Raw genomic sequence first — 15,357 nt, forward strand, 5'->3', positions numbered from 1 at the left:
ACATCTGCCTCACAAGAGGGTGTGTCTTGAGCCCAGTGGAGGGAGAGCGAGCGGAAATTACGTAGGCTCACTCTCCTTCCACGTTAGCTAGCGTCAGCAGTGGCGGCGCAGACCAAAGATCATGGAGCGGAACAAGATACGCCACTTGGGAAGGTAGACTTTGTCGGTACATTAGAAAGTTATTAGATTTAAAAAAAATAGATCTATGCTTATCATAATAATAAAGTCATCGATCTTTGTACTTCTGTACATTTCTGTTTAGTTCATGTAAGGCAGGAGGAGCCTCTAAATTATGACCCGGGGGACACATCAGGCCCACCACATGATTTTTCAAGCTCAGATTCGAGTCAGGGAACGCGGCAGCCCGGGGCTGCTCTTCTCCCTCTCTCTCCCTCTCTCTCTCTCCCCGTCTCTCTCTCCCCCTCTCTCTCTCTCTCTCTCTCTCTCTCTCTCTCTCTCTCTCTCTCTCTCTCTCTCTCTCTCTCTCTCTCTCTCTCTCACTCTCTCTCTCCCTCTCTCTCTCTCTCTCTCTCTCTCTCTCTCTCCCTCTCTCTCTCCCCGTCTCTCTCTCCCATCTCTCTCTCTCTCCCATTCTCTCTCTCTCTCTCTCTCTCCCTTCTCCGCCGCCTTCTCTCTCTCTCCCCCTTCTCTGCACCTTCTCTCTCCCCCTCTCTCTCTCTCCCCCTTCTCTCTCTCCCCCCTTCTCTCTCTCTCTCTCTATTTATCTCTCTCTCCCTTCGGTGGCAGCGGCCCCTACAACCTGTCTGCTTTTTTTAATTTTTTTGTCTAGTTAAATGTAGTTGTTTGTGTTTTTTAATAGTGTTTTTAACTGTGTATATGAGGGGGGCGGGGGGGGAGGGGGAAACTTAAAAAAAAATCTCTTCCCTGCACGGGAGACCCGACCTTTTTCCTGTCGGGTCTCCGTTGTCGTTGGGGCCTAGCACCGTGGAGCGGCCTCCAGCCAGAACGACCTGGGGGCTCCAGTCACGGAGCCTGCAGAGCTGCGGACTTACCATCGTGGGGCTGGCCGGCATCGGAGCGTGGGGAGCGGTGGTGACTCGCTGCTGCGGCCCGACCCCGGAGCTCGGAGTCTCCAGCTGCAGCCGCAGGTCCGGTGGACTGTGGTATCGGGAGCTCGCGGGTCCGGGTGAGAGACCGCTTTCCGGAGCTCCCGCAACGCGACTTCTCCAGCCCGTGTCGTGGGGTTGGAACGACACGGAGCGAGGCCGGACATCGCCCGGCGCGGCTTCATGGCCGTGGGACATTTCAACGCCCGCCGGGGGCTCCAACTTTGTGATATTTAGACCAGGAGCGGGGCCGTACATCGCCCGGCGCGGCCTAAAATGGCCGTGGGACTTACCATCGCCCGCCTGGGGCTTCAACATCGGGAGAGAAATGGAGAACAGGAGAAAAGACTTTACCTTCCAGTGGGTTCACTGTGATGGATGTTTCTGTAAATTGAATTGTGTGTATGTCTGTAGGAAATTGTCTTTGTTTGTATGGCTGTGGAAACGGAGTTTCGTTTGAGCCTCACTGAGGTTCAAATGACATGTAATAAATATTGTATATTGTATTGTTCTCTCTCTCTCTCCTCTCCCTCTCCTTTCTCTCTCTTCCTTCTCTCTCTCTCTCCCTTCTCTCTCTCTCTCTCCCTTCTCTCTCTCTCTCCCTCCCTTCTCTCTCTCCCTCACAGCCATGGCTCCACCCCTCTCTCTCCTCGGGGAGATGCGGCGATCAATACAGGGAGGGCCGGGCCACTGATACTGACCAGTGCTTCCCCAGTCATTGACCTCACCGCACGTCACTGTTGCTATCCTGTGTGGCTATAATTCTGTGATTCTATGACATTGGTTCATAAGTGAGCATGTTTGCAGAAAGCTGCTCAACATCAGTTCACATGAAACATTCTGTGGCCTTTGCAGGAAGAACACAACATATAAACATGGGTGATGTGACAAAGTAATATTTGTGACATATAATGCGAGGGACCTTGGAGCCCATCACCAGCTTTAAAAAACCAGTAAGTAACTGATCTTACTCCTCAAACACTTTCTTACAACAATAACGGACAAGTAAGGAGTGTACATCCATTTGTTTGGATGAAAACAGCTCCAATAACACTTAAACTTTTCATGAAGATAGACACAAAAAGCTGTAGTAACTGAGCGGGACAGGCAGCATCTCTGGAGAGAAGGAATGGGTGACGTTTCAGGTCGAGCTGCAACATTACCAATTCCTTCTCTCTGGAGATGCTGCCTGTCCCGCTGAGTTACTCCAGCTTTTTGTGTCTATCTTCAGTTTAAACCAGCATCTGCAGTTCCTTCCAGCACTTAAACTTATCAATTAGCACCAAGCAGGTCAATGCAAATCACTTGCAATTTATCCATAATCTGAAAATGTATTCCTTCCATCACCAGTGCACAGTGGTTGCGGGATGCACCACTGAAAATGAAATGATATGGCATTATGTCTAACACAATATAACACCATCTCCGAAGGATGCACTACAATAATTTGTCAAAGCTACAACAACATTTAAATCTTAATATTCATAAGGATGGCTATAGGAATACCATCATCATCAACTTACTCTCAAAGACAGACACCATACTGATTTGAAAGTATGACCTGCTCTCATCTTTTCCATGTCAAATTCACATAAATCACCCAACACAACATACAGGAGGAAGGAAGACCTTCAGCATGTCAATACAACAGCTCATTGCAGTGCGTCACCAGTACTTGCTCAATGTAATTATGGACATTAAATCTCTGGGATGGTCAGTGACATCCATATCCCACGAATAAAAACGAAATTAAAACTAAGCATTGATAAATATAGCATGTTCCAGATCCATCATGGTGCAAAATTTCACTGGTAATTGGGCCCTGTCTAATTTCATCTTTTTTCAACTCCATTACAGTTTTAAAATTGTTTTGAATAGGGTTAAGTGTGGATCTTGTGGGAAGGACACTAAATTGTAGTATGGCAAAGCCAAAGCTCAGGGAGGTATATTGGGAGCGGTTAGGTAAGTCGACATCTGGCATGTGGGGATCATTTAAAGGACAGTTGATAAAGTTCAGAACCATCATGTTCCAGAAAGGAGAGAGATGGCGAGTAAGAGAACATTGGATGACCCAAGAGATTGTAAATTTGGCCAAAAAGAAAAAAAGGAAGCACATGCAAGGTTTAAAAAGATGAAATTAGACAGGGCCTTTGGGGAATATAAAGCAAGGAGGAAAAAACTCAAGTGGGCAATGGAACTTAATCGAAGCAAGTGTGAAATGTTGCAATTTGGGAGGTTGGATGTAAGGGTTAAATATACAATGAATCACAAGACCCTTAACAGCATTTCTGTACAGAGTGATCTTGGGATCCAACTCCCTGAAAGTGGCATATGGTATGCTTGCCTTCATTGGACGGGGCATTGAGAGTATCTTTCAAAACTCTTTAGATTCTGGAGTAGTTCCTGAAGATTGGCGGGTAGCAAACGTCACCCCACTTTTTAAGAAGGGAGGGAGAGAGAAAATGGGGAATTACAGACCAGTTAGTCTAACATCGGTAGTGGGGAAACTGCTAGAGTCAGTTATTAAAGATGGGATAGCAGCACCTTTGGAAAGTGGTGAAATCATTGGACAAAGTCAGCATGGATTTACGAAAGGTAAATCATGTCCGACGAATCTTATAGAATTTTTCGAGGATGTAACTAGTAGCGTGGATAGGGGAGAACCAGTGGATGTGGTGTATCTGGACTTCCAGAAGGCTTTCGACAAGGTCCCACATAAGAGATTAGTATACAAACTTAAAGCACAAGGCATTGGGGGTTCAGTATTGATGTGGATAGAGAACTGGCTGGCAAACAGGAAGCAAAGAGTAGGAGTAAACGGGTCCTTTTCACAATGGCAGGCAGTGACTAGTGGGGTACCCAAGGCTCAGTACTGGGACCCCAGCTATTTACAATATATATTAATGATCTGGATGAGGGAATTGAAGGCAATATCTCCAAGTTTGCGGATGACACTAAGCTGGGGGCAGTGTTAGCTGTGAGGAGGATGCTAGGAGACTGCAGGGTGACTTGGATAGGCTGGGTGAGTGGGCAAATGTTTGGCAGATGCAGTATAATGTGGATAAATGTGAGGTTATCCATTTTGGTGGCAAAAACAGGAAAGCAGACTATTATCTAAATGGTGGCCGATTGGGAAAGGGGGAGATGCAGCGAGACCTGGGTGTCATGGTACACCAGTCATTGAAGGTAGGCATGCAGCATGCAGGCAGTAAAGAAAGCGAATGGTATGTTAGCTTTCATTGCAAAAGGATTTGAGTATAGGAGCAGAGAGGTTCTACTGCAGTTGTACAGGGTCTTGGTGAGACCACACCTGGAGTATTGCGTACAGTTTTGGTCTCCAAATCTGAGGAAGGACATTATTGCCATAGAGGGAGTGCAGAGACGGTTCACCAGACTGATTCCTGGGATGTCAGGACTGTCTTATGAAGAAAGACTGGATAGACTTGGTATATACTCTCTAGAATTTAGAAGATTGAGAGGGGATCTTATAGAAACTTACAAAATTCTTAAGGGGTTGGACAGGCTAGATGCAGGAAGATTGTTCCCGATGTTAGGGAAGTCCAGGACAAGGGGTCACAGCTTAAGGATAAAGGGGAAATCCTTTAAAACCGAGATGAGAAGAACTTTTTTCACACAGAAAGTGGTGAATCTCTGGAACTCTCTGCCACAGAGGGTAGTTGAGGCCACTTCATTGGCTATATTTAAGAGGGAGTTAGATGTGGCCCTTGTGGCTAAGGGGATCAGGGGGTATGGAGAGAAGGCAGGTACGGGATACTGAGTTGGATGATCAGCCATGATCATATTGAATGGCGGTGCAGGCTCGAAGGGCCGAATGGCCTACTCCTGCACCTAATTTCTATGTTTCTATGTTTCTATGTAAGAGTCAGGAAGTTATGATGCAGCTTTATAAGTCTTGGATTCCACCACGTTTGGAGTATTGCATGCTGTTCTGGTCACCCCATTACAAAAAGGATGTGGAGGCTTTTGGAGCGGGTGCAGAGAGTACTAGAATGATGCCTGGATTAGCTACAGGGAAGAGACTTGAATTGTTTTCTCTGACGAGACCTGATAGAAGTATATAAAATTATGAGAGACGTAGTTAGGGTAGATAGCCCCAGAATGGAAATATCAAATACTGGAGGGCATAGCTTTAAGGTGAAAGCGGTAAAGTTGAAAGGAGATGTGCAGGCCATATTTTATTTTACACAGACAATGGTGAGTGCATGGGACATGCTGTGGGGGAGGTGGTGGCATAGGCAGCTACAATAGTAGCATTTAAGAGACTTTAGGTAGGCACATGGATTGCGGGGAATGAAAGGATATGGATCATGTGCAGGCATATAACAGTTGGTTATGGCATCATGTTCATCACAGACATTGTTGGTTGAAGGGCTTCTTCCTGTGCTATACTGTTATATATTCTATGTTTAATATATCTGGCCCAAATTCTCACTGTTATTGTTCAGTAGCTTCAGATTTGTACTTGCACAGTTTTTTGTATATGTGTGTTCCTAATTACTTTTGTTCTGACCCAAAAGATGTCAACTCCTTTTCCCTTTCCTGTACCATTTTCAATTAACTTGTTACACAACTTGTTACTATTTACGTTACACATCAAATTTTCTTTTTTTTTCCAAATTTTAAATGAAAAACATCAGAAGAATTTTCAAACATTTTCAAACAAAATTATTATATCTTATTTACAAAATCTTACTCTGGCCTAGAGTGGAATCAGAAGTAATTTGTTTCAAAAGAATGTCACAAAGATTCAGTTCAGTTGGCCTGGATACCAAACCATTTATTTATTTATGTGAAGTTGAATCAAAGAACAATGCCACTTACCGTGAGTGAAGAACATAGCACATGATAAGTGAATCTTGGTTGGGTGGTAATTGAGGACATGAGCATGAAGAATTGGTGAGAATGGTTACATAAGGTTGCATAATAGGTGTCAATGATTTGAAAGTTTCAATCACCTCCACTACAGTTGTGATTTCATTACATCCACTTCTGCTCACTTCTTTTAATTTGGCCCGAATAACTTAAGTGAAAAAAAAAATTACAAATTACTTCCCAGCAACAAAAAAAACAAGACCATTGATAGGGTCTATTAGAAAATCATGACTCGATGCTTCTCAATTAATATTTAAGCTGCTGTTACCTCGGGTCAATTTAATTCAACTTCCATTAAAAGTCTTATTCTAAACTGATAAGTTAACATCCTTATGAAATATGCAATATTTTTATATCAGCAATTACTCTGAAAATATTGTGATAATAAAGCTACAATAATATATAGCTCAAATACATCGTTTTTGTGTTTTATTTTTCACACAAAGGGTGGTGGGTGTATGGAACAAGCTGCCAAAGGAGGTAGTTGAGGCAGGGACTATCCCAACATTTAAGAAGCAGTTAGACAGGGACATAGATAAGGCAGGGTACACAAAATTGCTGGAGAAACTCAGCGGGTGCAGCAGCATCTGTGGAGCGAAGGAAATAGGCGACGTTTCGGGTCGAGACCCTTCTTCAGACTGATGGGGTGTGGTTGGGGGGGGGGGAGAAGGAAGGAAAAAGGGAGGAGGAGGAGCCCGAGGGCAGGGGGATGGGAGGAGAAAGCTCAAGGGTTAAGGAAGGGGAGGAGACAGCAAGGGCTAGCAAAATTGGGAGAATTCAACGTTCATGCCATCAGGACACAAGCTGCCCAGGCGGAATATGAGGTGCTGTTCCTCCAATTTCCGGTGTTGCTCACTCTGGCAATGGAGGAGACCCAGGACAGAGAGGTCGGAGTGAGAATGGGAGGGGGAGTTGAAGTGCTGAGCCACCGGGAGTTCAGGTAGGTTATTGCGGACTGAGCGGAGGTGTTCGGCGAAACGATCGCCCAACCTCCGCTTAGTCCGATACTCCACATAGATAAGGCAGGTTTGGAGGATATACACCAAATGCTGGCAGGTGGGACTAGGGTAGCTGGGACATATTGGCCGGTGTGGGCAATTTGGGCCAAAGGGCCTGTTTCCACACTGTATCACTCTATGACTCTATGACTATACAAGCAATAAATTACTTATAATGATTCTTATTGGCACAATTTTGCATGGGTATATTGGATTAATGGACTATTAAAATAATCCCTTTTGCCTTGGTTTAAAGTCAGGCTAAACAAATGCAACAACAGTCATTCTCCCTCTCCTTTTGCACCTTAGAAGAACTCTCTTCAAAATGAACGTAGCTGTTCAAGCCCTTTAAAGACTTCAGCTCGACCTTTGCATTAATTACTAGTAGAAAATTTCACTATGAAAAAGCATAATGATAAATGTGTGAGAAATCTCCCTTCCAATAATGTATAGTTTTTGATGTTAAAACCCAGAAGGTTAAAGATTAGAGAGCAGGATAAATCTTAATAAATTCTTTCTTGGCCAGGATGAATATCATTGATCAAATGGACTCCTTTCTGTGCATAAATTTCTATTACTCTATGATATTTAAACCTTCATTTTGGGCTGGGTTGCAACCAAACGAGTTTGAGAGGCACGTGGTCTACATTCTTAAATGGGCCAGAAAATTAACATATTAGTTTCTAGGGGAGATTTCGCAAGGTAAAGGAAATACCTACTGTTGAAGTTACCAAATCCAAGATGTAGTCAGTTCAAATCTGATGAGTTTATTATATTAATTTCAAATGCAACAAAAGAACAAAAGACATAAAAGCATTTATGAACTCATTGGGATAGGTGCATGACAGTTTCTGAACATGCTGTCAGTTTCCAGTTTCTGAAATTATAAAATAGAATTGTGCACCTCGACAATCAAATAGACTCCAGAGTGTGATTGACCCCTGAACCCTGTATATTAGTCATAGATTGTTCAAGATCTGGACAATAAAACCATCGGTAGGGATTCTGCTATTATAGATTTCACGACAAAATACTACCTAATAAATAGGCAGTCACCACTTACCATAGTTATAATTCTTGCCCAAGTACGTTTTTAGCGTTGGTTTAATTTTTCTACATTTACAATGATCTGTGGAAAATTAAGATGCCATTATAAATTTTTTTGAATGAAGGGAAGATTTTAATGAAAAAATGCAGCAAATATTTTATAGGTGTAGTTTAAAGAGGGCAAAGACAATAAATGTTCCCATTGTGTTTTACAATGTCTTTATGAAATAGAATAATGTATAATAACAAGCCGCGCGCAAGCCAAACTGATACTGCCCAGACCATCGCACAAACCAACCTCCCTTCTATTGACTCCATTTATACCTCACGCTGCCTCGGCAAGGCCAGACCAGCAGACCACTAAAGGGCTGAGGCCAGGTGATAACTTTCAGACACCTCCTCCTACTTGTCCTTGGAAGCCTCGCCTTTGTTCCCCTCTGTCTCTAGATCGGCAGCTGACCTACAAGCAACACTTTGGAGCTCTCCATGCTAAAGTCTCGGCGCGTTGCTTGGCTGGAGCGTCATGGGGCTCCAGGACATCTACTCTCTGAACCAGTGCTCTTGCACTCGTGTACAGCGCCACTGAGTACACCGCCCCAGCATGGTGCCGCAACACTCATTCTAGCAAGTTAGACGCCATCCTCAACAGCACCACGCGGATCATCACCGGCTGCCCACGCCCAACACCGACAGATCTTCCGCCGGTGCTCGCAGGTATCGCACCCGCCAATCTCCGCGCAGAGTACTTCACCCACAGGCTGGTCTGCAAGGCCCCATCGGACGCCAAAAATCCGTTGCACCACCTCGCCCAGGACTCCCAGCAACTGGGACCTCAACGCCTGTCATCTCGTCGCCCCTTCTCCCGTCATGCAACGACCCTCTGTGGCTCTGGTTTCAACACACTAGGAGCATGGAGAACCAGCTGGGAACAGACTTCACGACCTCCTCAATTCACTGTTGCACCGAACACCACAGCACCACCGGGATCGGGCCTGCCCCACAAAGAATGGGTCGCCCCGAACCGGCTCCATACAGGGGGCGGCCGGTTCAATGCCAACATGCATCGCTGAGGGCTGTGTTCACCAGCAGCCTGCATGTGTGGAGCAGACCAACAAACAGTGCAGCACGTCATTGTCGACTGCGCTGTCCTCCGTCCCCCTGGTGATGGGGTAGATCTCACGGCCCTCAACAACAGCACATTGAACTGCCTACAGCGCCTGGAGTGCGTTACATAACCTCTGCTGCCTCAAATGCAAGAAGAAGAAGTTCCCCTCTGCCCCCACCTCCACCTCCGTGCCTTTTTCTATGGGAAGGAGACCTCACCACCCAGTGATGATCCCGTCTCCACCGGTCCCCCTCCTCTTGGACTCCCCAGAACGGCCTTCTACTCTCTCTAGACCTCTTTATTTCTAACGTGACATCAACCGTCTCAACTTTTCCACTCCCCTTACATACTCTAACCTCAACCCCTCTGAACGTACAGCCCTCTACTCACTCTGCAGCCATCCCGACATTATAATCAAACCTGCCGACAAGGGAGGTGCCATGGTAGTCCGGCGCGCAGACCTCTAGCGGGCTGAGGCCAGGCGTGAACTCTCAGACACCTACTCCTCCTTGCCCTTGGACCATGATCCCACAGATGAGCATCAGGTCTTAATCTCACACAACATATCTGATTTCATCACTTCTGGCTGTCTGCCTTCCGCAGCCTCCAACCTTATCGTTTCCCAGCCCCCCACAGCCAGGTTTTACCTTCTCTCCAAAATCCATAAACACAAGTGCCCTGGCAGACCCATTGTTTCTGCCTGCTCCTGTCCCACGGAAATGCTTTCCACGTACCTCGACTCCATCCTATCCCCGCGGTCCAATCTCTCCCACCCTATGTCCAAGATACCTCACTTGCACTTTGTCTCTTGAATGACTTCTGCTTTTCAAGCCTCCACTCCCTCATCTTTACTATGGACATTCAGTCACTCGCCACCTCCATCCCCCACCAGGATGGCCTTAAAGCCCTCCGTTTCTTCCTTGACCGCAGAACCATCCAATTTCCCACTACTAACACTCTATTCCGCCTAGCGGAGCTGGTCCTCACCCTTAACAACTTCTCTTTTCACTCCTCCCACTTCCTCCGAGTCTAAGGCGTAGCTATGTGCACCCGCATGGGCCCCAGCTATGCCTGCCTCTTTGTAGGGTACGTTGAACAATCCCTGTTCCAGGCGTACACTGGCCCTATCCCCAAACTCAAACTCTATCTCCATTACATTGATGATTGAATCCTGGTGCTACCTCCTGCACCCATGCAGAACTCATGCCTCCTGCACCCATGCAGCTCATGCCTCCTGCACCCATGCAGAACTCATGCCTCCTGCACCCATGCAGAACTCATGCCTCCTGCACCCATGCAGAACTCGTGGATTTCATCAACTTCACCACCAATTTTCATCCTGCACTCAAATTTACTTGGACCATCTCTGACACCTTCCTCCCCTTTCTTGATCTCACAGTCTCCATCACAGGAAATAGACGATTGACTGACTCCCACAACTATCTTGACTACACTTCTTCCCACCCTGCATCCTGCAAAGACTCTATCCCCTACTCCCAATTCCTCTGTCTATGCCGCAGCTGCACCAAGATGAGGTGTTCCATACTAGAACATCTGAGATGTCCTCATTCTTTAGGGAATGGGGGTTCCCCTCTCCCATCATATATGAGGCCCTCACTCGTGTCTCCTCAGTACCCCGCAGCTCTCCCCTTGCTCCCCTTCCCCTAGTCGCAACAGAGACAGTGCCCTTACCTTACACCCCTTCAGCCATCAAATACAACACATAATCTTCCATGATTTCTCCCACCTCCAACGGGATCCCACCACGCCACATTTTTCCATCTCTACCACTTTCCACCTTCCGCAAAAAAGGTTCACTCTGCAACTCCCTGGTTAACTCATCCCTTCCCACCCAAAGCACCCACCCCTCCCCAGGTACCTCCCTCTGCAGCTGCAGAAGTTACAACACCTGTCCATATACCTCCTCCCTCAACTCTGTCCAGGGACCCTGACAGTCCTTTCAGTTTAGGCAGAGGTTCACCTGCACCTCCTCCAACCCCATCTACTGTGTCCATTGTTCAAGATGTGGATTCTTGACCAAAAGTAGACTGGGCGATCGTTTCACTGAACACCTTTACTCAGCCCACCTGAACCTATCTGATCTCCCAGTTGCCAAATGCTTTAATTCTCCTTCCCATTCCTACACAGACTTTTCTGTCCTAGGTCTCCTCCACTGTCAGAGTGAGGCTAAAAGCGAATTGGAGGAACAGCATCTCATTTTTCGCTTGGGCAGCTTACAGCCCAATGGTATGAATATTGATTTCTCTCATTTCAGGTAGCCAGTAAGTGCCGTTGAAGTTTGCTCGCGTGTGTTCCATTCATAGTTGGTACTACTCGATTCTGTAATAAATCGTAGTATTTTTCTCTTTTTTGTGATGACAAAAATGGAATATCCCTTATCGAGCAGTAATCCAATTTGCTATAATTGCCATATAGTTTGCGGGTAATTTCCCCAGGGGACATAACAGGTGAAATGCCGTCGCTTTAAAATAAACAAAATGTTCTCTATAATAAAGACTACAAGAAGCGGTATCCACAGTCGACAAACCTCCACTGTTAGTTAATGCCGACGGGCCAGATATATACTGTACTTTAAAAACCGAGCTCCTAGCACTCACTTGAATTCCAGGTCTTACAGGCAGAAGCCTTCGCGACAAGCGCATCTCCGGTGAATTCTATCCACTTTGAATCTGGAAGTTGGAGCAAAAGCATAAGGTTGAGTTTATTCTACACATTGGCTTATGCATAAATAACTGAATACCAAGGTGTAGTATACTCTTGCAACACCAGTGACATTTTCATCAACGAATTAAGAGATGATCACATCATTTTTCCTGATGGAAATGACAAATTACAACGAAGTGATTTGAAATAAAATCCACACTTTTTAAAAGGGAAGTCATCCACATTTTAATGCGTTTGTTGATGGACTGTTGGGCGTCTCCAAATATTCACAAGGCTCGTCAATAAAAATGAGGACACATTTTATATCTCACCTTCGGCTAAATCAGTGACAATTGCCTCGGGAGCGATGCAGACTCCTCGGTCGTATTCGGGCAAATCATTGCAAGCTAGAATCTCGGGCCAGCTGTGATTGTATATTTTCAAAATAGGCTCGCACCCGTCTCTTGCTCTCTGGCAAACTGACTTACATGGTTTAACAGGATCGTGAAGAAATTCAAAGGTGCAGATGGGCGCGTACATTGCACAGAGAAAGAAGCGCAGCAATGGACTGCAACTGGTATCCACTAATTCCACGTACTGCTCTATAGCCAGAATAGCATTTTCTTGGGTGTTGTGATGGAGATGGTTGGGCATTCTCGTGATATTCCAGGGCATCGCCTCGCACATCGGGATCTTAATCGGTTCGCAAAGTGCTCCCTGTACGAAGACGCGCGCAACAAGCCAAAAGCACATCGCACAAATCATTGGGAACATCTTGCAAGGCGCGGTCAAACTGACGGCTCCGACACAATATATATACAGTTTTATGTTGATTTTTTTAAAAAAATATGTTCAGGTAGGGTGGCGTGGTGCATTTAAGTGGAGCGACCAATTAAGGGCGAGGGTGTAATTTAAAACGAGTGAAAGGAGGTCCTGCCGTCAATTCCCGGCACTCGGGAGCTATCAGATTGATCCAAAAACATGCTCCTGGAAATTATGTCTTTGGATCGGCATTCGAGAGTTGCAGAACAATGTGTTCTCGTTCATGCAGAGGCATCATACTCACACAATTGACGCTTTTCTGCTTATAGGGAGACATGTTCTACCTGCTGTAAATGTCCTAAAAGCAATGCTGTCGTACATTACAGATGTCAATTTTGCAGTGCGGGACAATTAAATGTAGCACAACCATGTCTAATGTTGCAGTCCACGTACATTCATAGGCATCTATTATAGTCATTGAGTCATAGAAACATAAAAATAGGCGCAGAAGTAGGCCATAACCATTCGTCCCTTCGAGCCAGCAGAGACGACGGCAGAGTTCAATATGACCATGGCTAATCATCTAAAATCAGTACCCCGTTCCTGATTTTTCCCCATATCCCTTGATCTCTTTAGCCCTAAGAGCTAAATCCAACTCTCGCTTGAAAACATCCAGTGAATTACCCCCACTGCCTTCTGTTGCAGAGAATTCCACAGATTGACAACTCACTGGGCCAAGAAGTTTTTCCTCATCTCAGTCCTAAATGGCCATGATCCCTGGTTCTGGATTCACCCAACATCGAGAACATTTTCCCTGCATCTAGCCTGTCCAATCCTTTAAGAATGTTATATGTTTCTTGAAGATATCCTCTCATCCTTCTAAATTCCAGTGATTACAAACCCAGTTGACCCATTCTTTCATCATATGCCAGTCCCCCATCCCTGGTGAACCTACGCTACACTTCCTCAATAGCAATAATGTCCTTCCTCAAATTAGGAGATTAAAATTGCACACAATACTCCAGGTGTGGCCTCACCAGGGCCCTGTACAACTGTAGTAGTACCTCCTTGCTCCTAAACAAATCCTCTGGCAATGAAGGCCAACATGCCATTAGCTTTCTTCACTGCCTGCTGTACCTGCATGCTAACTTTCAGTGACTGATGTACAAGCACACCCAGATCTCGTTGCACCTCCCCTTTTCCTAATATGACACCATTCAGATAATCTGCCTTCCTGTTCTTGCCACCAACGTGCATAACCTCACATTTTTCCACATTATACTGCATCTGCCATGCATCTGCCCACTCACCCAACCTATCCAAGTCGCCCTGCAGTCTCATAACATCCTCATCGCAGCTCACACTGCCACCCAGCTTTGTGTCATCCGCAAACTTGGAGATGTCACATATAATTTCCTCATCTAAATCGTTAATATATATTATAATTAACTGGGGTCCCAGCACAGAGCCTTGCGGCACCCCACTAGTCACTGCCTGCCATTCTGAAAAGGACCTGTTAATTTCTACTCTTTGCTTCTTGTCTGTCAACCAGTTCTCTATCCATGTTGATACCCTACCCCAATATCATGTGCTCTAGTTTTGTACACTAATCTTTTGTTTGGGATCCTGTCAAAGGCTTTTTGAAAGTCCAGATACACCACATCCACTGGCTCTCCCTTATTCATTCTACTAGTTACATCCTGGAATCAGGCCCTTCAGCCCAACTTGCCCACACCAACCAACATGCACCATTTAACTAGTCACATCTGCCTACGTTTGGCACATATCCTTCTAAACCTATCCTGTTCATGTACCTGTCCAAGAGCATTTTAAACATTGTGATAGTACCTGCCTCAACCACCTCCGTTCGTTCCAATTAACTAATGCCCTTTGAGTAGCAAAGTTGCCCCTCGGGTTGCTATTAAATCTTTCTCCCTTCACCTCAAACCTATGTCCTCAGGTTCTTGATTCCCCTACTCTGGGTAAAAGACTGTGCATTTAGCCAATCTCATGATTTTATACACCTCTAAACGATGACCCCTCATCCTCCTGCACTACAAGTAATAAAGTCCTACCCTGCTCAACCTCGGAATGCATTGCGGCATGGTTTAGGAAGAGCTCTATCCAAGTCCACATGAAATTGCAGAGAATTGTGGATGCAGCCCAGATCATCGCAATAAACAACTTCCCTTCCATTGGCTTCATCTACACTTTGCGCTATCTCAGCAGGACCACCAGCATAATCAAGGATGAGACTCACCACACTTCCTCTTCTCTGCTCTCCTATCAGGTATGGGTTACAGAAGTGTGAAAAGGACTATCTCCAGATTCAGGGACAGTTTCTTCCTAGCTGTTATCAGGCAACGGAACCATTAAGGACCTGTCCCACTTAGGCGACTTCTTTTGCGAGTGCAGGCGACTGTCATAGTCTTGTTGAATCGCCAAAATAAAATGCATCCTACGACTATGTAGAAGACATCCTACGTCTATGTGGGACAAGCTACGACTATCTACGACAATTGTGACCCAATAGTGGGGACTGAAGACAACCAACTTCGACTTACAGACGACTACACCCACGATCACAGAAAGCAAGCTACGACAAGCTACGACGGGGTACGACTATAGTCGTAAGATCACCTATAAAAATTACATTAGTTTTTCAAACATGTTCTTTTAAATTCAGTGTATTGCTTGTTCGAAACGTATAAAAATAAAATCCTTTTAAATGCAGTGCATTTGACGTGCTTGTATCTGTTTTCTTCATCAAAATAAATGTGAAAAGTCAAACTTTAAATGCAGTGCATTCCTTCCTTGCGTT

At 45.5% G+C, this 15,357-nt stretch overlaps 1 protein-coding gene across 1 annotated transcript in view; it reads right to left on the minus strand.

Moving 5' to 3' along the window:
• Positions 1-14,578, minus strand: part of LOC129696594 (secreted frizzled-related protein 4-like) — a 36,042-nt gene extending 21,464 nt beyond the window's left edge. Inside the window, exons 1-4 of the mRNA XM_055634643.1 lie at positions 12,107-14,578; positions 11,729-11,800; positions 8,022-8,087; positions 5,910-6,108 (exon numbers count right to left, since the gene is read on the minus strand). Of these exons, the coding sequence (XP_055490618.1) occupies positions 5,910-6,108; positions 8,022-8,087; positions 11,729-11,800; positions 12,107-12,548 (779 nt within the window). The 5' untranslated portion in view covers positions 12,549-14,578. The remainder of the gene's footprint in view (positions 1-5,909; positions 6,109-8,021; positions 8,088-11,728; positions 11,801-12,106) is intronic.
• Between the last annotated feature and the right edge of the window lie 779 nt (positions 14,579-15,357).

The sequence above is a fragment of the Leucoraja erinacea genome, chromosome 4, assembly GCF_028641065.1.
Source record: "Leucoraja erinacea ecotype New England chromosome 4, Leri_hhj_1, whole genome shotgun sequence".
In the NCBI taxonomy this organism is placed as follows: Eukaryota; Metazoa; Chordata; class Chondrichthyes; order Rajiformes; family Rajidae; genus Leucoraja; species Leucoraja erinaceus.